Raw genomic sequence first — 24,583 nt, 5'->3', positions numbered from 1 at the left:
CAAATACAAAGGGTTAATAACTAAACAGAATATCATCTATTCCATTCAAATTTACAACAATCAGAAAATATCAAACAATCGACTTGACACCGCATTAGCTAGAGGGACTCGTAAATACATAGTTCTACTGCAAGAATTCGTTTCTCAGAAAATTCTTGGTGTAATCCGAATAAAATGTGGTTCTCCCGAAAGCCTCGATTCCATCGTGTCGAAAAATCGGCGCATCACGTCGCGTCGGTCCGTTTATCGTCGAGCAGGCTCGATCTGCGTGACTCGCCGCGCGTCGAAGCGCACGAATCGGGGCGCACTTGATCAGATTTAAATTACACACGTAAAGAATTACGTCCTTGCATTTTTTCTTCTCTCTTTTTCTCCCTCCCCCCTTCTTCCCGCGTTCCTCGTCGAGTTCCTCGGAAGCGTGCGTGTACCGGTCGGCTGTTGGTGTTCATCGTCACGTGCACGTTCCTCCACGCGTGTTCGTGCTGACGTCAAACCGAGCCTTATCGTATTTCGAGGGAGAGGTGTCCTGAATCTGCAGGAGTATCGTGTGACGTTCGCGCGCGCGCGCGCGCGTATTCTTGAAAGTAAAGCGAAAATATTTCTATCGGCTTTCTCCCGCTTTTCTCACGTGCCAGTCGCGATAGCCGATCCGAAAAAGAACGGAGTCGATTGTCGATTCGAGAGGCTAATGATCGCTTAAATTTCACTGTTTCGAGTACCTGCGGTGGAATTTAACCGAGCGGAAAACAGGAGGAAGCTGTTTGCTTCCGTGAATTGACTCGAGCACAGGCAGAAGCCAGAGAATCGATATAGTTGGTGGAAACGGGTTGACAGAGTGCATTGGGGGTCGAGACGTGCTACTTCAAAGCGATGCCGCACGCGTCGAACGTAAAGATGCAACGAAGGAAGTTTCAATTGCAGGAATTTTAACCTTATCTTCTGAAATGTAGTGAATTTCTGGGATTGCTCTGATTAAAACGAGCCCAAACACGATGGAAATCGGACTAGTTTATATTACCACTTAATGTGATCAACGAAATTAAAGGTTTATTTCCCCTAAATCGATGAAACTACATATTGAGGTCTTCGAAAGACCTTGTCACTGTTCGTCTCCGTGACTTTTTATTCAGCCTTCGTCTTGTAAGTTTGAGTTGTAATTAATATTGGTATCGAGCTTTGAAAGTTTCTTAGACTACTTAGACTGCTGAACGTTCCTGCTCCACTTTGGGAGGAAATTCAGTTAAAATGAATAATGAGATCTGGAGTAAATCGTGACAAAATGGTGAAATGATGGAGAAGAAGTGGAATTCGTGAGGTAGACTCTATAATCGGAATAGACAACGGTGTCGTTTGATTAAATGACATTTTCAAGCGCGACGTGAGGGAGAAACAAACTTTAGGATATTATATTTATCGATGATTTCCACGATGGATCAACGGTTAGGGTACGTTCGACTCGCAGACGTTTCATGAGTGTCGCTGATCTCTCTGTTGCAGGTGTTGAGGAAGAGAGAACGAGATTACGAGCACGAGATGGAAAATCTTGCCAGGGAAAAGATTGCCGCCCAGCAAAGATTATTAGCTTTAAAGAAGGAGCTCACAGCCACTTGGGATCATATTGATTTTAATACTCTTCTGCCGGAACAGAATTCGGCTACCGACGTGACAGCTACGAAAAGTGGTGAGTTTCCGCGAACATGTTACTTTCAAAATACAAATATTTCAAACGAAAATCATTGTTTCACTTAATATGAAATTCAATCGTGCTCTACGAAACAAGCAATAATGTTCAAAGATGCTTGATGTAAAGAGTAGTGCTAAATGAATTTCTTGAATAATTTCTCAGAGAAACATTCGTTACCTTTCTAATAATTGCAAACAGAAGACATCAGGCATGGCTCATTTGACCCCTCTGGTAGTCTTAGTGTTAACCCTTAGAACTCTGTAGGCTCCAATATTGCACCAGGAATAATATTAGATATTTTAACGAATCAAAGAAACTACCCCAAAATTATTCGATTTTCACATCCAAATCTTGTACCAGGAAAATAAAAGATAGAAGAAATGTTATAGCATTTCTCATTTTCGCTAGGGATACTATAAAAATTAGTTGCTGATAGATTACAAAACCATCCGTAGTGCTAAGGGTTAAGAAAACAGTTTTTCCATTGAAAGAAATTGCAATTCGTTGGAAAAGTAATTACAAGTGACACGTGGCACGTTTATGTGAACGAATCTTTTTGGAAGTTTCAGAGAACATGGAGGTTGACGTGACGGGGCTCGCTCGGGGAGGCACGAGGTACAGTAGTACCAGTAGCCTGAGCAGCGCGGCCACAGCCAGTTCACCGCAAACACTTCAAACCACCAGCACCACTCCCAATATTCATAATCAAGTCGCGACCGCGGCTGTTGTCTGTCAGACTCAGGGTCTTAACCTTGCGCAAAGTTCTAGGGAAAGTCCACCGGCAAGTTCAAGTCCTGGAACGCCAACGCCTAGCATTCCTACCCCGGCACAGGTAAATTCAACAGTCAACGAAGAAAATGTCTGTGACAGATTCGTTTCCGTGCGGGGTGTCTCAATTAACATAACTTGCCCCAAAATATCTCCATTGCCTCTACCATCGCAGAGTATTGTCTTACCCTCTCGTTGAGCACCAGCTGCCTTACCCAGTTTTTGAAATGGTAATGAAATTAGCAAAGTTATCAGTATTTTTATAATAAAATGCAATAGCGTCTTTTACAGTGCTCTGATTGTTTTAATGGGATGCAAGTAACAAACCAAGTAACTGAATGTAGTAAAATTGTAATTGTATTTAATATTTGAATATCATGTTGTTGCACGCTATTGAATTTATCGTACAATAAGGTACAGAGAGAAGAAAATTGAGTATGGAATAAAGGCCCCAGTGTTGTGCCTGTGGTAACATTGCTTCTTTCACTCATCAGTGAATTGCTTTATTTAATAGATACATACATATCATGTTAAAAGTTACGGAAATGTTGTAGGTAGTTATGGTAATCAAGACATCCTATGTTTAAGATAAAAAAAGGGGATTTTGGGACGGATAGATCAGCTCCATTGGTTAGACACTAGCTTGGTAATCTCAGGATTCTGGGTTCGAATCCCGGTCAGGTAAACTCTGATAACAACACAGTATTTAGGGAAAATGACTTTCTTTTCGCAAGAGAATATCCCCCGAGTGTTTGAAGCACCGACTAGCCCGTTGGGCACAACGTGACTATATTAGCGTTTGTGTGTGAAACGGTGCAACAGAAAACACGCGGCTTCTATATGTAACTAACTATTTATACATCATTGTGTAAATGGGTTATATAAGTGCGAACACATTATTTTTTTACATTAGAATAAATGAATTTCAGAGTCGGTTTCGAATTTCAATGAACTCGCTCTGTAATAACATTCTAATCTATTCAAAGCAAAGTAGACGAATAAATTTATGAAAGTGTACTGTGCACGAAATTTGTGAATCTCGAGTCTAAGAATCGAAACAGTTCAAGGAATTAAAAATCTTGCTCGAATAGAAAGATACGTGCAAACAACTGAATGATAAATAATGATCTTAGAGGGTTCAGACATTGGGCCTTATCTGTAGAATTTGCTATTTGCGAATACTGTTTTTCATAAACACAAGAATACTCCTTGGCCTTGTATTCCATTGAACATTTAACATAAAAATACAATGTTACCAGAAGCTTAACCATTCGTTAATTTCAGGAGAAAGTGAACACATCACCCACCGGTATAGTCCAGCAACAGCACCAGCTGCACCTGCCAATCAGCGCTCAGATGTTGAACACGAATCAAGGCTTGGCAACGATCGTACCGACGCTCCAGCACATCGGGCCGAGTTTGAGGGTGATACCCGGCGACACGAGGCAACTTCTGGTCGCTCACACCGCCGGGAACAACGAGTCCAGACCGTTGACGTTGGCCGTACAAAATTCTTCGGATCAATCGAGGCCGCTGATCGCTGTGCAATCGAACACTGGAAGTGAGCCAAGGCCTGTGGCGCTGGTCGTTCACTCGTCCACGGCCAACGACAACAGGGTAACGTTCGTGCATTCTAATCTGTCCAACAACGATAGGCCGTTGGCCTTAGCCGTGCAGTCGTCCGCCAATGACGTCAGGCCAGTTACATTTGTGCATTCGACGAACGAGGGAAGGCCGTTAGTTCTCGCTGCGCATTCTCCTGCACTGAACGTATCCAGTGAGTAGCCTCTGATCTTATGGCCAAAATACTCGTAGACAGTTCCCGGATAGCCCCCCGAGATCGATTCTTCATTGGAATTCGAAGATCATTGTGAACTAAGATAGAGAACGGTTTCGCTAGGCACTTGGGGCGCCTATCGGTTCTGTTTACTTCAAGCATTGCATATAAGTTACTTTAACTCTTTGCGGTCTATTTATTTATTCGAGAATATTTGTGAGTCATTGAAATGTTACCTTTAAACCTTTGCGGACGAAGACTCTTTAAAGTAGACGAAGCTTGGAACATTGAAGCAAAATTATACATCGAATGCTTAAACAACAGTAAAAAGGGAACTATGCACTGATCACTTGCTAATGAAGTAATTAAGTCATTCGGTTGCAACTTAGTATTCCAAATATGAACGTTTCGTCTGATCGAAATGTCGACATTCGTCCGCAATGGGTTAAATGGTACAATTGTGATACTACAAATAAATATAGAAAAAATCGTTAGAACTTTTTTTTTTGTTAATTATTAAGGCGTAATGTTACTTTGAACGATTATACGTTTGGACAAAGTTTGACGTTAAGTCCTGAAGATTTTAACGGAAGCATGATCCGTTTTATTGTGTTCTGACAGTGTATTCTAATATGCAGTAATGTCTAGACAATAAAATTGTGTTACAGACGCTCAAACGAGGATAAGAGCAGGGGATACACAAAACACGCATAAAATGGTTGGCGGTGTGACACTGGTCGGCGGAAATGGATCAGAGCTGACAAGATTACCGGGTGGCGCCGAATTAAACATACTCCCAGCAAATGGTATGCTTAATTTTCAACGTATTCGATTCCCCTTCGTTTCCTAGCATTATTATTTCACGAGACATGTTTGTAAGTTCTCCGCTCGCGCATGGCTTGGGAATTTTAAATGTTGTACCTTCTTGACGACTTCGTACAGTAACACCCTTAACTCGGATAGTAATATACAGTATTACATTACCGTACATATCGAGAGTAAATATTGGAGGGCCGAAACTAGCTGTCAAGTAAAGAAGAATATTATTTATTGCAAAGTCCTGTAAACTATCACATGTACACAACAAATTGTATATAATATTGTGTGCCTTTTAAACATGGAAATGGCTGTATTAATTAGCATTTATAAAGATTTATTTGTTTATGTATTATATTAAAAATGAATACAGTTTTGTTTGCATTCATTTCTTTAATGTACCCTTTTTCTAATTATTCTAGTGAGAAATTAATACGTCCACGGTTCACTGTTTCACCACGGAAATAATCATCACGTCGAACGCGTTAATATTTATTTAATTCACGATTGAACAATATTTTTCTTCGTTTTTTATGAAAGTAGAATTTAAAAGGAACGTAAATTCTTATTAGCATTGCAGTAACTTATAAAAAAAAAATATCTTCAATTATACTTTTTAAAATATAGTGTGGGATTTAGAGTTTTAGTTCGTCTTAAACGATTTAGTAAAGAGGTACGAGTGGATCGCCTTGTAGTCATGGTGCTTAAGGCACAGTTGGCCAATCGACGGATGTTTCTTCAAGCGTCGTAGGTTCGAGTCCCCACTACCACCACACCACCGCGTGTTACCGTGCGGAGGGGTTTGTTTTCGTTCCCTTCCCTCTCTTCCTGTTTTTCCTGACTCCTCTTGCAAGGAACTAGTACGAAATCGGCAATCCAGGCACCAAGCAAGGTCAGGTGCGCACCTATTGTGCGTTTCTGGAATGCTATGGTGCGAGATTAAAATAATTTCATACTTAAGCAGAACGATTCGGACACCCTTATAACGCAATCGTTTTGAAAATGACTGACATTCTAATTTTATTTTTTCACGTCGCGTAAAATTCTCGGATAGTTAGTAGATTTTAATAAATCATTTTTCCAAATTACATTCCACTCATCAAAACGTTCTATAGAAACTCCGAGAGCTTATTAACCCTTTGCGAACGAAGATTCTTTGAAATATACAAGAGCTTCAGCAGATAAAGCTGAATTATATATCAAATCCTTAATTAATATGAAAAAAGGAAACTGCGCGATGATCTCTGGCTGTTCGAACACTTATCCAACGTTATCCAAGTGCAGTGTCGTTCCTCACCAGTTAGTCGTTTTCGTGTTCATCGAATAAATAGTTTGAAATCATGCAGTATCGAGTCATCGCACAACGCGTCACTATAACAATCGAATCCCGAGTTGTCTCCGACGAATACTCACGTCCGGAGAATCTAAATAAATTCCGGCGAACCGTTGCCGAGCCACCATAGTGACGCGTTTGTTGTTGCGGGTTGCAGGATTGACGCTGAGCCACGCAGGTGTGTCGCTGCAAACGGCAACAGGCAAGCCAGGCTCCACAGTGATGCAGAACGCTCCGTCCACAGAGGGTATAGCTCACATCGTCGGCTCGCACACGCCGCTGTCCGGGCTGACGCCGATCGTGACGCCGATGACCGTCGTCTCGCAGGGGAGCCAGGTGACCGCTCACATCCTGGCGCCGTCGAGCCTCGCCGGGAAGATGATCACCACGCCGATCCTGAAGTCGGTGGCGCAGATGCCGATCGTGAACGCCCAGTACATCAACACCACCACCCTGGTGAAGCCGGTGGTGGTGGTCAGTTCGCCGTCGACCTCGACGACGGCGCAGTCGACGACCGCCTCCAGCACGCAACCCTCGTCGACCACGCACTCGACCGTCTGACAGAATCAACGGAAGCTGAAATTCGTTTGAGGAAAGACTATGCCACGTGGGCGCGAGGTCTCAGCGCGGGCCAACGGAGGCCGCGGCGGCTCGTTTCGCCGTTCGGCGTCCTCGACGCGAGTCGAACCGGCGGCCGCGTGAAAAGGACGGACGTGCCGGCGTCGGGCCGAGGAGGAGGGGTCGAGGGGTCAATCGCGGCTCGGACGGACGCGATCGCGGAGCTTTCCGGCGGACACGGAGCGGACGCGAACCAGCGCGGAGGACACTCGCCGCGAGACGCTCCCCACATCGAACGAGAGTTTTCTATTTTCGAGACGTTCAACTTTGCGTTCTCCTTTCGATCATGTTCAATTCGACGGTTTTCGCGCTCTTCCGAAGAGTGAGCCGACCGAGACGGCGTTGGGAACCCCTTGCCCGACTTGCGCGATTGCTCATGGTACCCTGAACGGAGACGTCGAGCTGGCCGGCGAACGCTCGACCGTCGCGAGAACAGGCAGCTGACGAGTAAACGAAACGTCGAGTTTTTCGGAATTCTAAATTTCATCCGGAGCACCGCGCAGTTTTAGGAATTGTCCGGTTCGGACGCGATCGATTCGGAAATGTTCCTTTTACGAGTGCACGAAATTCTTGATAGAACGAGGTTCCTGCGCAAGCATATTGTTCAAGGATTGGTTTTACGTAGAATGTTGATACGTTTAATATTGTGTAATACTCGCGATCCTGTAAATTGACCGGGAGGACTCGCGACGCGACCCCGTACTATTTTCTCGGTACCTTGTTGCAATCGGGGAAGTTCGGCAAAAGTTCGGGAGGAAGGAAACAAATAATGACTGTGTTTAGAGTGATGTTAAATTAAAGAATTCGTATGATAAGATCGGTTTATTAGATGTTTTCGAAATTTATCGGAATCTTGGAATTGAATGAATGGTATATGCTTGTTCTTTTCTTTTTCTTTTTTGTTTTTCTTTTCTTTTCTTCTCTCTTCTTTTCTTTTCTTTTCTTTCTTTTTTAAATTAACGTATACAGTGGCTGTGGAGAAAAACGATTATTAATGAACTTTATCATACGCCTGCGTTTACTTTCGGGAAATTACATGGGTCATACGAATTTCGAACCTTCGTTTCGCCGAGAACACGCCGGGGAACGCACTCGTCGTGCTCGAGTATTTATTCGCTTATATTTATTTTACAAATATAATTGAGCACGCGCCGTGCGTTCGACTCGGCCGTTGAATGCATTCAGGGCAGCACGACTCGTTGCAGGGATTTCACGAAAAAGAGGAAAAAAGTAACATATTATTCTTGTTAAAAGAGAGAGAACGTTAAGGAAATAATTGTTAATGACAAAAATCGTTTCGGTAACGAAGAGGTGTGTCTGATTATGATTTTGTCGGTGGGAATTTCTTGTTATCCTGAATGTGTTCATTCTGATACCTTTATCGGGTTCATTTCAATGACGCTGAGCTGTGACTTGAAAAAAAGAATGAAATTACACGAGTAACATGACGCGTACGGTTTAGAGGTAGTTCGTTTCCTGAAACATTGGTACACGCGTCGGGGAACGGTGATAAGCAAAAAAGAGAACCGGAACTACTTGTATACGCGTATTCGTTTACCGTACTATTTTAAATCACTTTCCTCGCGAAAGTGAATATCGATGTTTCTTCTTGTGACATTATTGTTTCGAGCTTTCATTTGATATACTCGATACGGAGACCGTTAACTGAAATGAATGGGTTGTCTTGGGAAACTCTGAGCATACACTGGAACGATGATTTTTTTTACGCCGACAGTTTTTGTTACGAGTCGTGGAAAATTGTTTTCTCCCGAAGAAACGCACCGCTCGTAATAGTTGCGCGTGCAACGTTTAAAAACGTTTGTTCTTTCAAGATGGCGGAACGGTTAGCTGACGCGCAACGTTGAAATCGGGAGCTAACTTTGTGATTTTATTAAGCGGATAGATCGATTACGCGTTGTATTCGATTGATTCTGCTACTTGTGATTGTTTTTTATATTCCGAATTGGAATTAAAGTTAAAATTGAATTCGGAGATGTTCAGCTGTCGCTTCATTCGCCGGATCGGAGGAAGACGGTAACGCGTGGCGCTTGAAAGCCGTATAATCATCGCGAACAATGCGTTCTCGTCGTGGAAATTGATAACGAAACATGTCAACGTACTGTAAAACATTGGCGCAGGCCGGGAATAATTCGAATGTTTCGATGAGAAGTTTGTCTAACGGTTCAAGTCCACGAAATTCTGATACCGCGTCGTTCGAGATTCCATGTTTTAATATTTCAGGAAGAAAGACTCAGTGCAGTTGTGCGAAGTAAGCTCTCTCTCGACGAAAAGTCTATGATATTTTTTAAACGATTTTCCATGCACTTCTGCAACACGTAACGTCGCCAATGATTTCTTACATTTCTTGTTTCTTTTTTCCGAATCCAAAGAAAAGTCAGTGTAACTCTTTCACGAATTGTATCGTGTCAGCAATTACCGAGTATCCTCAAACCGTTTGGTCAAAATTTATTACGCTTCGCCAGTGGACATTGTGAAATTCAATGATTTTATCACACTCACATTTTTCTAGATTATTTTACGGGAGCTAGGATCGTGGATAAAAATTGATTTAGTGAACAAGTTTGTAAGATGAAATTCGCTAGTTTTGAAGTCTACAGATATTCAGAAATTGTTTATAAAGTTTGACCAAATATTTGCGAACAGCATACGCTCCGATGCATCACTCGAATTATAATTTCCGAAAAAAGAGGATCTGTAAGAGCAGATTAAGTTTCTTATCAGCAGCATCGGGAATGCCTAAAAATACGGGGGGAAAGGTCACGGATATATTATTTTTGTATCGAAGCACTGTTCGAGTACCTAAACGAGAAAGAAAACTGTCGAATCCGCGAACGACGCTGAAACGGGAAAAAGAAGATCCTGATACGCGGTGCAAGCGTTGACGTGTAAATCTGTTTCTTTTTCTTTTTCTTTTTTTTTTACAAACGTGCGTGTGTGAGAGTGCATGTGACATATTAACGGTCTCTTTGAAATATCACAATTTGTACACTAGTATTATTATTATTTGTATCTGCGTATGCATACACGTATACCTTGTTTTCTTTTTTGTATTTTTTAAATTATTTAATCGAAGGCTCGGTCTGTCAGTTGGGCTGACGTGTTATGTATGTAATACGCGCGAACGCTGTGTCTTTAGGTCTATCAACAAATTCGTCGAAGATTTTATTAAGTTATTGGTTAGCGGAGAGCAATATCGTTTTTCTTTCGTCGTTTTCTTCTTCTTCTTTTTTTCCTTTTTTATATTTCCTGTGAAACGACACGCCCGGAACATCGTAGAACTTCGTATCTTCCGATGCCAATGGAAACGTCACCTTAGTTCGACGGAACGTCGCCCTAGAATCATTAGACTGAAGTTTCAAAGCCGACTCGAACGACGGTCAAGCGGCTCGCTGTAATCGGGGGATCACGGGTGGTTCCGGGGTCGGTCCTCTGGAACGAGGAGCGTCGGTGACGAAAGAAACGCTGTGTATTTAATATAGAAATATTTTTATCGCTCGGCTGACTCGAATCCGTGCACCGGTGTGTCCGCCGACGTACACCGAGCTGCACGGTCGCTCGACTGCGTGATCCCCCCGTTGCTTCGAGCAGCGCGTGGAATCGGTCCGTGCGACGCGTCGTGTCGACGACGCGACAGCAACAAGTTCGTTTTCGAAACAGAGAGACAAAACACGTTAAGCAATAAAAAGAGAAAAAAGGTATGAAGCTATACACTTGCAGTCGCGTGCGTTCGAGCTGGAATTTATGGAACTGTCGCGAGTTCCGCGTGGAATGGATCGAGCACGACGAACGATAAACTTTAGCGACAATAGTACTACTAAATTAGTAGATATCTCGATTAGCAACGCTACTGAATCAGTAGTCTCGGTGAACGCGCAAAGTATGCTGTGCGATCGAACGGAACATGCAGTCCGCGGTGGAGCAGAGGGGATCCCTCGAGAGTGTCAAAAGTGTATCAAAGAGTTTTTCGTACGAGGCTTGTTTTTTTAAAACGAACCGAACGCTGGACGGTCTCCGGCTATGTACGCACTCGGTGACCATTACTGTAATCGAAAGAAAATGAATTGATTGCTCAAGGCCATTGAAGATTTATTTAACTGTCTTCACTGAAACGTCTCTGCAGCGACAGGCAAAGGTATTTGTACAGTGAGCGTACCGCAGGATCTAATTTGTCAATATTAATCGTAATACACTAATAATATTGTACATAAACTTCTATAATTTAGGCTTTCTTATTTTGTATAGTACGAATGATTCAAGTAATCGACGACTAAAGCATTCGAACGGTGTCAATGGAATATTCTTAATGTTACGGTTAGCATTTTGTACAGCTTGGTTAACTTTAATATCGTCAGTGACGTTAAAGATAAGTTATCGTAGAATACGGAGTCAAGTAAGTTCTCGGATACTGCTAGGTATAAACACGACGTGCAATGTCTATTAAACTTTACTCGGTGAGACGATATACTGTTCCACTTTTTGTAAAAAATCGGCTACCTTATAGTTACATTGTATTCGGATTTGTTGTTAGGAAAGTTTATGTACAGTACAGAATCGCATAGGATGTCTCTGGGAAGTTTTTGTATGCCAAATAGAAAACGACTGTTCATCAGCAAAGAAAATTAAGGAACTTCACGATCACACCTCCTGCGATGTTTCTGCATATCAATGATTTCCTTTACATCGTTCTCGCCTACACTCGATGTCCTCGTAACGTTGTTGAATACACATTAAATCTATTACCAATATCGAACAGTATATTATTATAGAAAACTGTACGAGCATTTATTTCCGTTTATGCGTTCCGTTTTAAACAAAGCTGAAGTGCTGCATGCAGAAACTTTTTGGAGCCAGTGTATAGGCAGATGCAAACACCTACTAATATATATATATTATAAATATACATAAATACAAATATTTATAATATATATATATGTTATAAATGTAGTTTTCTCATGCGCTTATTTCGACTGTACGAATACTTTTGTTCCCTGCTGTACCTTTTCGCTGCAATCTGTCGGTCCTCTGTCTTTCAGGTAGACTTTCGAGTGGTCTATTAGAGAAACAAGTCGAGATAACGTAGAATTAGCGACTTTGATTGATACGACAGCCTCAAGTGGTTCATTTTAATCGTTAACGTTCAATGTCAAATGTTCATTACCTGAATTATACGCGTACTCGACAATCCCGAAGGTTTTCGTTCCGAAAACTCGTTGACAAAGAATCACCACCCCTTTTTGGACGTACTACGAGCTACCTTTCACTTTTCACGATCATTGCTTATCATTTGCGACACTGCTTCTTAGTCCGATAGCTACGGTGACTTTTTCACGTTTTCTTTCTGCGGCTTGTACAACGCAGATACGAATGCTTCTGAGGCGTCGATCGTTCGCATCTCTTCGAACCGATAGAGCGATGCTTCGAAAATCGCGTGCGCGTTCGAGCAGCTTCCGTAGTCCGGAATTGCTTCCAATTCGAAAACGTTGCGTGCCGATTCACCGGCGAGAACGGTAATTACGATTTCTTTGGAGCAATTCAGTCGAAAGGGTTCATCGGCATCCGCGAGCTGTCGAACAAAATGTCCTCGTTCCTCTCCGTGTTCGAACACGATTGCATTTGGACAATTTTCCAACATGCTCAGAACAGTGCACGCCACGCCGACGAGAGTTAAGAGAGAGTTCGGTAATTTAGGAAACGAAGGATCAAGTGTTCTCGTTCGAGAATTTTTCGGCTGGTTTTTCCCCGGGAACCAGGCATCCAACGAAAACATTTCATTCTGCATTTTGTACTCGCATCCTCTCGCTGCCCGCGCGCGGCACGTCGCTATAATCAAAATTCAAGGAATGCCCGAGTCTCGCTGTACAAAGTTAGAGAGAAATACACGTTATCACGCCTCTTAACTTCCGTCAGCGCGTGGACGTCTTGTTGGCCTAATGACACAAACGTAACCGAAAATTGTCCAAATGTAACGTTACAGTTGTCACAAAAGAAAATCGGTGAAAGTAAACAACGTACCGCGGAACTTTATGCGAGTTTACACTTTTATAGGTAAATCCGATGAAATCGAAATCGAAAGATCCTCTCAGCCTTCGTGAATACTTTGAGAAAATTCAAAAAAAAGCCACGAAATTTCAATGAAATTTAGTATTCTAGAATTTTTGTAACTTTTTATATACACCACGAATGCATAGAGTTCCGCGGTGAAGCGAGAAGCATGATGTTCGCGTTGCGTTGGTAGTCGGAACAGTACGCTCCAAAATGGCCGCCATTGGCGACGAGTATTTCCATCGAACGAAGCTTGCTCGACGAGCGACTGGAGCGATTTTCGAAGCACTGCTGTATCCATCGGTTTCCGTTCTTCGTGTATGTTTTTCCATTGACCGAGCTCAATGATGCTTGACGAAAACATATCGAGCACGCTTTCCTTCGAGCCGGGTTCGGACAGAGCGGTCGTCCATTCGCCGGTCGCGGCCCGGCTCGATCGTCTATCGAGGGAATGCGTCTTCAGATTCGCGCGTATTTCGAGCGTAGCGAGAACCATCGATCTTCGAATGACAGAAAACTCAATATTCTCTTGTAATTTCGCTCGGCCGCAGAAAGTGCCGGAGAAAATTCAACTCAGCGCGTGCGCGCACTAGTCATTTCGTTCCCTCCTTGCAAACCTGACTAAACGCAGATCCATCGGGCTCTCTCGAACTGAAATTCGGCACTTTTCTCTGTTCTTCTTTATTTCCTGTAAGTTAATCCGATCCTGAGGTCGTGCAATGGATGTAAATAGTCGTACTAGATGTCGGGGGCATTCTTAAGCTGCATAATCGTGAAACAGACGCGAGACCGTAGGAGGAAGAGTGGCAAACGGAGGAGGATCACCGTCAATTCGAGTTTGCTGATCGCAAATCGTGCGCCGGGTTTAATTGGCTTCAAATAGCTTCGCGAACTTCGGAAAGAACGATTCGCGACTGTTGCGAGATCGACTCTGAGAGATCTAAAGCGAAATCCGCGAACTGTTCGGTCGGTTTACTGCTTCGGCTCGAGATTCAAAAGGAATCGGCGAACGAGTTCGGTTCGTTCGTCTTTCGAATCGTCCGGTTTGCGTTCAGCCGAGACAAAAAGGAGACGACTTAAATCGCGAATCGCGGGGAGACGCGGTCGCGTTCGCTGTCGAAGGACTGGTACAAAATGGCGACTACCGAAACAAAGATGCGAGGAAGATATCCGTTTTCGTTGTTATCATTTCTTCCCCTTGTCTTCTCTTTTGTTCTTTTCTCTCTTTTTTGTACATAATGTTCGCCGGTCGGCGGGAAGGAAACGGCGGACGATCGATCGGCGAGGGCGGAGAGAAAGTATATGATTCGACGAAACACGCGCGGGGAATTATTATGTGTACATGAACAATGTGATATAAGTAATTAATTGAAATTACTTAGCACTGTAGCGTTTAAGAAACAAAAAAAACTGTTAAACTGTTTACAGCGTAGACGTACGATGCTAATTATTATTTACTAACATCCTAAAAAGAAGAGGAACCGTAAGGGGAATGTAATTGTACATAGAATTTGCGCGTGGGAGGGAGAGAATGGGAGAGAGAGAGAGAGTGTGTGTGTGTGCGTGCGAGCAGAATGATCGAGAGCGTGCGTGGCAGCGAGAAAAAGTAAAGAAAGTGTGAGATCACCTGGGGCGGAGGGAGGGGGGTAGAAAACGAGAGAATCACGGGGTGTAACGATATCGAGTACGAGGAACAAAAGTGTGAGGAATACGAATAGCGAGAGATAGAGAGATAGAGAGAGAACGAGAGCGGCGACAGGCGAGAAGTATCGAATGATTGTAACGGGGTACGAACTTTCTTTTCTTTTAACGACGCTCGCCGTCGTGTATATATATATCTACTCGTGATAGAGCCTGTAGATTGTATTTCTCTTGTGTGAATGGGCGGTGACCATGCGACGAGGAAGGAAAAAACAGAAAAAAAAAACATTAAGCGTGTTCGAGCGATCCAGTAAGAGTGTTGTTGTTGTTGTAGTCTATGTCGAATTTTGTTATACGCCATCGCTGGTGTATGAATTGTACGGTATATCTCACGAATCTTCGAACAACTTGTTGTGCATTGAAAACTGTATGAAACGGGGAATGTGGAGGTGATTGGAGGAGCAGGGGCAGGGGGGTAGAGAACTTACGGGAGAGAAACAAAAGAAACCGTACGAAACGAAGCGGCGGTTCGCCGCCGCCGCGCGCGCGAACAACACTTTTTGTTTTCAAAAGAATGCGACAAATTTCAATACAATCTATTACAATAAAAACGTAAGCGTGGAACGTTTGCTGGGTTGCCTCTCTTTGCATCTGCCTTTCGAAACATCGCCGCGCGGGACCTCGAATGTCGGCGCGATCGGTTCAAGATGGCCGAGCGTCCTCGTCGAATGGAAAATGGCGGCCGGGAGCGGCCGCTTCGCGCTGTCGCGACTCGGAGATCGATTTTACGCGTTCACGCAGTCGGCTGAAAGTTTGGTATCATTTCGCAATCGGTTTTTGTCCGACGCGACGAATATAATCGACGAATAACTTACCTGAATGAAAATAACAAAGAAATTGCATGGAAGTCGAGGGCTGTAGAATTGGTTCTCGGAACAGCTCTCGACGAGTCAATCATTCTCACGCGATTCGTTTGACAAGCGTTTGATTATTTGAATTGGAGGGATATTTACATTGAACGGTAGTAGGATGTTTCCTCCGTAACGTCGCGAAGCTTGGGAAGTTCAGCGGGATTCTCAAGAGCGCGGACGAACGTTGTTTTCAGCTTGCATCTTTGTGCCACGAGACGCTAAGAGGGTTGCAAGCGCGACGTTAGAGAGGGACTGTAAATTCGATCGACGGTAGATGTTTCCAGAAGCTTCTGGTTTTTGGAACCGTGTTGTGCTGTAGAAGAAAATATGTTAATTTTTCAGGGGGAAGTGAACGGTCAACATTGAGAAATACGAAAGGAACGAAATAAATGAGAAGCGTGCAAATAAGATGAAGTTTTCAGGGTGATACAGGAGAAAAGGCGACTCTGCGAAGGAAGCTGAACAAAGAAGAGGAGACTGGATTTAATTTCGTTGGGAAAGATGAAAGTATTCAAGTAAAGACGCACTCCGGCGGTGGATGATCAAGGAATTGTCAGTTTCATGATCCATTTATTAAAAATATGCACTAATTCACATTAAGTGGTGTATGTGTATGTTGTGTATCCTCCGTGTGTGTATCTGTATATTTCATTACTTTCAATCAGAGTAAAGTATGACACGATCATTAATATTGTCCTCTATCTACGCGTTCAGACATCTCTAGCTTAGTAGTTCTCAAAATATACAATATTCTCGGGTTCATCGTTTACAAAAGACTAGACTTCATTCTTCTCTAGACGCGACGGTAAATTTTGAATTTCTAACTAGAATCTTGAACATCGTTCGCTTTGTTTACACCGTTTTTCTTTTCTTTTCCTTTTCTTTTCTTTCCCTTTCATCTATAACCGCGTCCCACGATCTCCCCTTTCCCCTGAACGTGTTTCCCTCGGTTTGGTCGGTTTCACAGGTATTCTTGTTTCCCGAGGATCTTCGCGTTTTCCATCTCGCTTGCGCCAAGCGTACGCGTATGAGACCATTCCTCCTCGCCAATGATCACGAGTAATACTCCGGAGAAGTTCGATCGAGGCTCGACAATCGATGATTACCGATCAATCAATTGTTATTAGAATAATAACGGCACTGACCGCACGCGGGCTTTATCACGCGATTCGAAAATAATTCTGGTCTCATACTTTCGATCAGCAGTGTATATTACATACACACACGTGCACAAGACGTATGTACAGCTATGAGTCTCGCGAAGATTTACAATTCTCAATTACTTCTGAACGATGGCACACCCACGCATTCTTGCGACTTTTAGATCGAACTCACGGATCTCGTTGCTACGGTCAATCCGCCATTGCGATCTTTCAATTGAAATATTCCTTGAAAATATCTTCATTTTCCAACGAGCTTTAACAATGTCATCATATATAAACAATAACTCGCAATAGAACCACGAGCTGTTTAGGAAACAAGCTTCGAGTAAACATATAATGAATTCTGTCAAGTTAATGACCATAGAGGTTTGGCAATCAATCAGTGATTCGAGAAATTCCTGAAATTTTCTATTTTCTATAGACGTAATTCAATGTAAAAATATTTTAGCAGTCGATGAGGAGATCGAAAAGTTAAGATCGGTGAACGGATGAAAAGTTGACCGTAACGACGAATCCATGAGCTTCAATCTCGCAGTGATTACAAGCTACTAATCGCGGTTAATAATCTAATACAGACGAAATTTGAACAACATTTCGCATGAATCATGTAACACTAATACAACATTTTCTGTCCGAACGAGGGCAACCCGAATTTCACTCCGTTCGCGTATCCTTCTACATGTATGGTTCTCGGTCGTGACTCGTTTACAAACGTAGAATTAACAGTGTACGATAATAATAATAACGATGATGATGACGATGATGATAATAATAATAATAGAATGACCTTAAAATAAAAACATGTGCAAATAAAAATGTTTCGTGCATCGATGAGTAATTCAACATTTTCTTTAAAAGAGGCACTACATCGGGTGCATGATAAAATGATTATTTTTTTTTTTAAGATAAAATATAATATAATAATTGAGTGGCGGATGTTTCAAAATAAAGAGATACGGATTAAAATATTATTTCATTATATTCACGACTGCCATTTGAAAATGACATTGTTATCCTAAATTCATCATTGTTAGAGTAACTATAAGAAAGTATAAGCAAAAATAAAGCATTTTATTACATTCTATTCTATATCAGAATGATTATTAGTTAATAATAAATAATATAATAATAATAATAAAAATAGTACTATGAGTATATATTTTATTCAAGTATCCAAAGTGGACAATACTAATGAGAATACTGTCTCTTCTAATGTTAAAAGCATAATTTAATGTCCCAAATGAGTAATTAATATTTTAGAATAATTAATATACCTTAAGTATATTAATTTGTTCAGAATATATTATCATTAACGGATGCAAAATCACTGTCCAACAAAGAAGTCTTTTTTTAAAAGAGCACGTCGATGATTGCAACGCTTCAGAAGAGACACATTTTTTCTAACTGCGAGATTCAATTTTTATTTCGATTAAACAAGTCAATATAATCTGCCGAGACTCATTAGAACATCAAATAACGATAAGCAATATCGGTACCGTGAAAAATGTAGATTACCCATTGGTGCACTTAATAATAATACAATAAAACAACAGAAAATATAATAAAACATCGAAAATATATCTCTTTGTCGAAAAGGTACTCTCGTCTGGACTTGTATGGCACTCCATACGACTATGGGAAAAGAAACGGAAAATAAAATCCCTCGCAACTGCGCGTTCGAATTCTCTTCCATTTCCTTTGGCTCAATTACATTGTTAGATTCGAAGTACAAGGTGTGTACGGTGAGTGTTATAGGTTAAAAGCCAAGATGTATTAGTTTTACGTATTAATTTATTAAATTGTTGCACAAGAAATGGCGTCTCCGTGAATCAGCACGTCCGGCTGCAGGTTGCTTCGAAAGTATCGAGAAAATCGGCCAATGATCTATAATGTACTTATCTTTTCATCATTTCATCAGTAGAAATTAATAGAGTTTCTATTGAATAGAAGATTGTATATTTTAATACGAAATTATGACTCCACGTAATTTGTTTAAAGAAGGATTAGCCAGTGATTTATTTACGTACAGACATGTTCGTTTCTTCCATTTAGGTTTACGATCGTTTAAACTGAAATTTAGAATTGCACTAATTTGAATGTACAAGGAGTCGTTCCCCAAAGTTGTTAGAACAGATAAACATCGCCCAAAGTTCCCACAAAAGTTTGCCATTTCATGTACAATAACCTAATGCTTATATAACAATTTTAAGAGATGCGTTATTATGTCAATCGTTTTAACGTAATCGAGTACAATCGAATAACTAATCTTACGAGTCCATTAGTTAGCGAATAAACAATAATTATTTCTCATAAAAGCAATATTTTACGGTTCTTATAACCGTTCTTTTGTTAGAAAGATACTTGCGATGTTAGTTAAAACATTAACGAAACGATCCGCCACAGAATATATGTATATATATATACATGCATATACAGTGAAGCATTTGAAATGAATCGAAAAGTGATTCCTCTTGAATCGATCAACTTTCAATAGAAAACCGAACAAAAGACGGCTCGTCTTTATTCATTAGTCTCGAATGATCCAATTATCTCCATTCGATTTTTTTCTCATTTAAACGAAGATTCTTTACTTTACGCAACGCAACATCTCACTTCGTTCTCCCGTAATATTTTTAAAAATAAAAACCTGACGAGATTGTCCCCGGGAATGGAATGAAAAATTCCCAGCGAGTCGTAATTGAAGTTCGCAGAATTTATGCAAATTCCTTCTAAACGCTTGTCAATGGGAAACAAGAATTCAAGAGTCGAAGTTCAATTACACTCCACCGCGAACGAATTTCTGAAAGTTTCAGAACCGGACGTCAATCTCTATGCATGCGTCGATGATGAAAGACGGAAAAGTATTAGATACAAAATCACAATTGCCTGTGAAGGAGAAACGTTTCAAACGATACTCGAACTATTAATCCTCGATCGTTTTGCGATCGAAATTCCTGCGGACCGATATTCTCGGGAATATCTCGGACACCGTGTACAATGAAAAATCAGGCGTTCGCGGTCGGAATAATCTTAGATTAACATTCGAAACTATTCGAAATTGCAAATAAGAGCTGCTTATCGTTACCGCTGAATAATAATATCAATGTAAATATATAAAAACCCACGGCAAACGGTTCACCGAGTGACGGCGACACGATCGGGATATCTTTTCCTGTTCGTCGGAGATAAATATTCAATCGGTTCGAACGGAAGTGTCGAAAAAATATATGTGTGATTATTTCGTTTCACGGAACAAGCTTCGAGCTTCGTCGAATGTTCGAGAGCCGAACCCTTATTCTTATACTGTTCACTTCCTCCACGGTAAACAACATATTTTAACACATTCAGGACGGTAACGAATTTTCTCGGAGTTACATCTTTGGCACCTGCTGTACTAGATTGCGGATCCTAACGGGAATCTCGACGTTTCCGTGTAATTTGGATGAAATCAGTCGATCAATCAAGGATTTTGCGAACAGAAAGTTTCATCGACGAATCGCTTGGCCTACGCTAACTCTTTATCAATTAATAGTACGATGATCGCTAATTGGTCGTGAGACCTGCAGGATTGTTTAATAATCATGACGACGTCCCATGATTATCCAGTAAGCAGGCCTTTTCGCTAATCGTGGCAGTGTTCCACTATAATATTAATTAGTTCCATGGCCGAGCCCATCCGAATGTGTTAATGGTCGCAATCGGTTCACCATCGGTCGCGAATAGAAATCCGAAACGAACGATAAACTGATTTCGATCGGCGTTAGACGATCTTTCCGTAAAGCGCGTGGACGTCAATTCTTTGTCACTCTCCAAAATTTCCCTTTCTTCGCCTTCTCATTTTTTACAACGGCAAGAACCTGAACGCTCTGGTCATCTACGGTTCCGAAAGAAAGAAGATTCTCGAAGACGTTAATAGAAACTCGACAGAACGCGTTCTCGCGTTGACTACCCATCGGAAGGGGTGCGCTAAACATCGCTAAAAGTAGCTTAAACAAGATCCGAATAAAATAGACTATTTGCGACATGCCGGATTCCTCGACGGAAAAAAGTCAGTCGAAAATACTATTCTCTTCTTTCTGGTAAAAAATAAACTTACTATTTCGTAAGGTATCTGTAAGATGCACCGTTTGTCCCAAACCTTTCTGAATTTCAAGGGGTTAGGGGCAAAGGGTTAACAAGATGGCGGACGGGTCCGACTTTAGTTTTTTGAAGGTATCAAATTATATTGAACTGTTCTTTCGTATTTGCATTTTTAAATTAGAGATGGAAAGATATTTATTGTAAGATAGATCGAACAAAAATTTCAAGGACGTTGGATTCTGTATAATTGTATGCAATGTTCTTTTTGAACGGAAGAGAAGTCAGTTTCAATGAACTGTAATAAAGATCATCGACGTTTTAAGCAAAATTGGTTTTGGGACAAACCGTGTATGTCTAAGAAAGTGGTCGTAGTATTTTTCACGCAGTATTTAAAATAATTTGTGCTTAACTTTGTTCATAGACGTACTTTTAGAATCAAGTATTCGAAAGCCAACAATCGTGTTTCATTTTTCCGACTATTTTTCCAGAATAGATTGCACAGCTTTTAGGTTTCACTAAAAATTCATTCGAACACATCTTATGTAATGTGTATCTGCTGAAGAGCAATAGATCTTTCTACTTTAATACAATCGACATCTACAGCTTCGACTTCTTCTTATTATTAAAAATATTATGTGGACATAGACCTTGTAGTTACAGATTATGACCACTTTCAACGATCGCTTTGAATATAATCTCCCTTTGAAATTAGTTCTCACTTATCATTTCTTTTTTCTTTTGTACTGATCTAAATGTACTATACTCTCACCTTTCTTTCGCTTCTGTTTCTCATGTTGGAGGGGAAGACGTATCTTTAATGGCTGACAATTTTATGTTCTTGCACTTCCCTTTTCAGTATTTAATAGATATATGTATATGTATATATATGACAGTTTGCAAAGGAAAGAGTAAGAATTTGCTTCCTATGCACTGGTTTGAAGACCTCATATTATCAGTGTCATAAAATATTCAAAGTAGAATGGGATGAAAAATATTTCATTAGTCTCTTTTCACTAACATTACAATTTCATATAACTGAAAAAATTATAGTAACTGTTTCGAGTAGAATTTACTGTATATAAATAATATTAAAAGTATCTGTAATAGTCTTCAATCCATTGCATTAAATATACAGCTGATTTTTAAATGTTCGGTATTACTGCAATGCAGGATATATAAAGAGTAAATTTACAAACATATGAAAGCGACAAAGAAAAGTGTTGCATTTACTAGCTGAATATTGACACTTCATTATATAAAGTATAAATGATAATTTGCTTCTCAAGCGATGGTTTGCATCCACCATGATACAAAGCCACAGATCTTCCAACTAATTTTAATCTACTTATTTTATTATTTATCATATTAAGATATCATAAAAAAACTACCGAAAGTTGAAAGATACAGTGTTAAATTGCAAAGCAGTAATTACGCAATGTATGTAGATTTACTCTCTAAAAATTACTGACAGAATCATAGCGGAATAACTCGGTGTGAACCGATTAACAGAAATGTGTGTTTTTATTAAAACCGTAAAGTTCAGAAAGCGGAAGGCTTCCGTGTCCAAGTATTCACCGAACAAACTCATAAATACTGTGTTAAGGTCAGCTTGATGCAAGCACTGTTAACATAATAATAAAGTGCGATACAACGGAATGCTCGTAATGCGGTATAAATATTATATTCTTTTGCTACGGCGGCGAGACGATATTGTATTTACAAATTGGCACTTTCTCCGGTTTGGAATAGTAATATACTTGTCGGTAATGTGGTTAGTTTTCCGATGCGTGGTCAAACGAGAGAATTTCGGATACGAACGCGACGAACGAGGATCACTCGTGCTCATTTGCTTCACGTGTCCTAAGCTGTACCAGCTTTTGCGGTAAAATAAAAGATCACGAATTTATAAATTAATTAAGCGGCGTGAAAGGGTTCAAACGAACTTCATTCGAAATAGAGAGCTCAACATTAACCGTACATTTCTACAAATATCATTACTTCATTCGAGAACAATATTAACATTAGCCCTAAATATACATGCTGCTACTGCAACTATTTCCAAACTTCAATATGATACTAATCGCTATCAATTTTTCTCAGTGTTCACTGGTGAAAAACGCCTTGTCATGTTATTCCCTACCTAGTATCACTATAATTCACTAAAGACTTCAAGAGCTAAGAAACGAAGTGAACGAGCACCAGTGACTGTTTAGATTAGCCCGTTCCGTCGCGTATCGTTCTAACAAGCAAGACAGATACCTTCAGCTTCTATTATACACAGGTTACTATGAATATGTACAACAATTACGGACGGTTGACTTCCACGTCGCTAAATATTCCGTCCAAACGTTCCGTCTTTCTCTCTCTCTCTTTCGCTCGTCCTTTCTCTCCCTCTCTCTCTCTCTCTCTCTCTCTCGCTCTCTCTCTTTCCTCCTTTCCTTCTTCCCTTTGTTAAGTTACTTACGTTATGATGAACACAATGATCAAAAGTTTTCAATCACAATAGACTCACGCGAATGCGACGGCGCGCATCCGCCTACATAATTCGATTCCCGGCTACGTCGCGCTGCCACAAGTTCCTTCAATTTTGCAAGTGAACCGCTGCTGATCGTTATTATCTGCTTGTCCTCGTGTTAGCTCTCCTTCTCCGGTCTCGTTTGCTCCCAACCGCGGTCGCGTCTCGGGTGTAACGTTCGAGACATCGACGACGAAAGCTTCGACGAAAGATCCGTTCTTGATTCCGCGTGCGACACCGATCGGCTGTCGATCGATGGGACTTACCGGCGTGGTTGAAAACACTGATCTCTAGTAAGTTCGATAGTAAGACTGGATAGAAATTATTGCATCCGAAGCATCGACTCGGAGGACACCGAGAGAAACCTGTACCTCTTACGCGCCGACTTGACCGGTACGAGCTGTGGCCAATGGAAGAGGTTACGGACCGCCGACGACAAGAGTCCTTCGTCGATCGGATCGGCTCGATACTCGCAAGAATGGAACGCGTCGGAAAACGTTATGCACGGACGATGGTGACAGAGATTGACTAGGCAATGTGCGTTTTACGTGACAATGTGTAACGCGAGGAGCGAGCGTCGCAAACGTGATCGTCGTTAATACATTCAGGACGTAGAGTTTCGTCTTCGATGGTTCTCTCTTCAATGTTCTCGACGCATACGCCGACCGCGCGGTTCTGCTTTCTCAACGATTCGATCGAAGTGGTTAATCGCTAGCTGGTGGACCGCTAGTTCGAACGAACCCCAGCAGGACAAGGTAGAATAAAATTAGGCAGCAGCTCGCAGATGTAACACGGCCGTGTGTCAGGATATTATATTCGATCGATCCGCGCATCGGCTGGTCCTGAATGCGTTAAACGTATTTATAGCGGAGACACGGCCGATTCGATCGGTTGTGTTCAACGTGGTTTCATCTACGTTTGAGGTAGAGTAATTCGGGAATGAGAAAAAAGTGGAGTGTCACCAGTGGATGATAGAATAGCAGAGAAACCTTTGGCAGTAGAAAGTTTTGCTCCTTTCCTCAGCTAATTCCGAATGTCTGATCGCCTGGTCGCCGGTCTGTCTTACTCTGTTCGCCATTACTTAGCCCCTGGTATTTTTCCTAACACCTGAAAATTAGAAGAGAAATTAGCCGACGGTCTACCGGTTGAAATCGATTTAGATGGATCGCTTAATCGACTGAATGGATTCGAAACGTTGTGAAAGCATGACAATG

At 41.4% G+C, this 24,583-nt stretch overlaps 2 protein-coding genes across 11 annotated transcripts in view; one reads left to right on the top strand and one right to left on the bottom strand.

The window, feature by feature from the left end:
- Positions 1-15,328, top strand: part of LOC116429270 (uncharacterized) — a 46,063-nt gene extending 30,735 nt beyond the window's left edge. For 7 of the 8 annotated variants that reach the window (XM_076365960.1, XM_076365964.1, XM_076365962.1 and 4 more), the window contains 5 exons: positions 1,498-1,681; positions 2,248-2,516; positions 3,737-4,229; positions 4,898-5,035; positions 6,536-15,328. In XM_076365960.1, the coding sequence (XP_076222075.1) occupies positions 1,498-1,681; positions 2,248-2,516; positions 3,737-4,229; positions 4,898-5,035; positions 6,536-6,939 (1,488 nt within the window). In that variant the 3' untranslated portion in view covers positions 6,940-15,328. The remainder of the gene's footprint in view (positions 1-1,497; positions 1,682-2,247; positions 2,517-3,736; positions 4,230-4,897; positions 5,036-6,535) is intronic. The other variant, XM_076365959.1, reaches the window with a different exon arrangement.
- An 833-nt stretch (positions 15,329-16,161) lies between these two features.
- The window catches only part of Flo2 (flotillin-2), a 151,034-nt gene continuing 142,612 nt past the window's right edge, over positions 16,162-24,583 (bottom strand). For all 3 annotated transcript variants that reach the window (XM_031982355.2, XM_031982354.2, XM_076365977.1), the window contains one exon: positions 16,162-24,476. In XM_031982355.2, the coding sequence (XP_031838215.1) occupies positions 24,470-24,476 (7 nt within the window). In that variant the 3' untranslated portion in view covers positions 16,162-24,469. The remainder of the gene's footprint in view (positions 24,477-24,583) is intronic.

Source organism: Nomia melanderi, chromosome 3 (genome assembly GCF_051020985.1).
Source record: "Nomia melanderi isolate GNS246 chromosome 3, iyNomMela1, whole genome shotgun sequence".
Classification (NCBI taxonomy): Eukaryota; Metazoa; Arthropoda; class Insecta; order Hymenoptera; family Halictidae; genus Nomia; species Nomia melanderi.
Note: the sequence above shows the minus strand (reverse complement) of the source record. Positions and strands in the feature narration are given on the sequence as shown.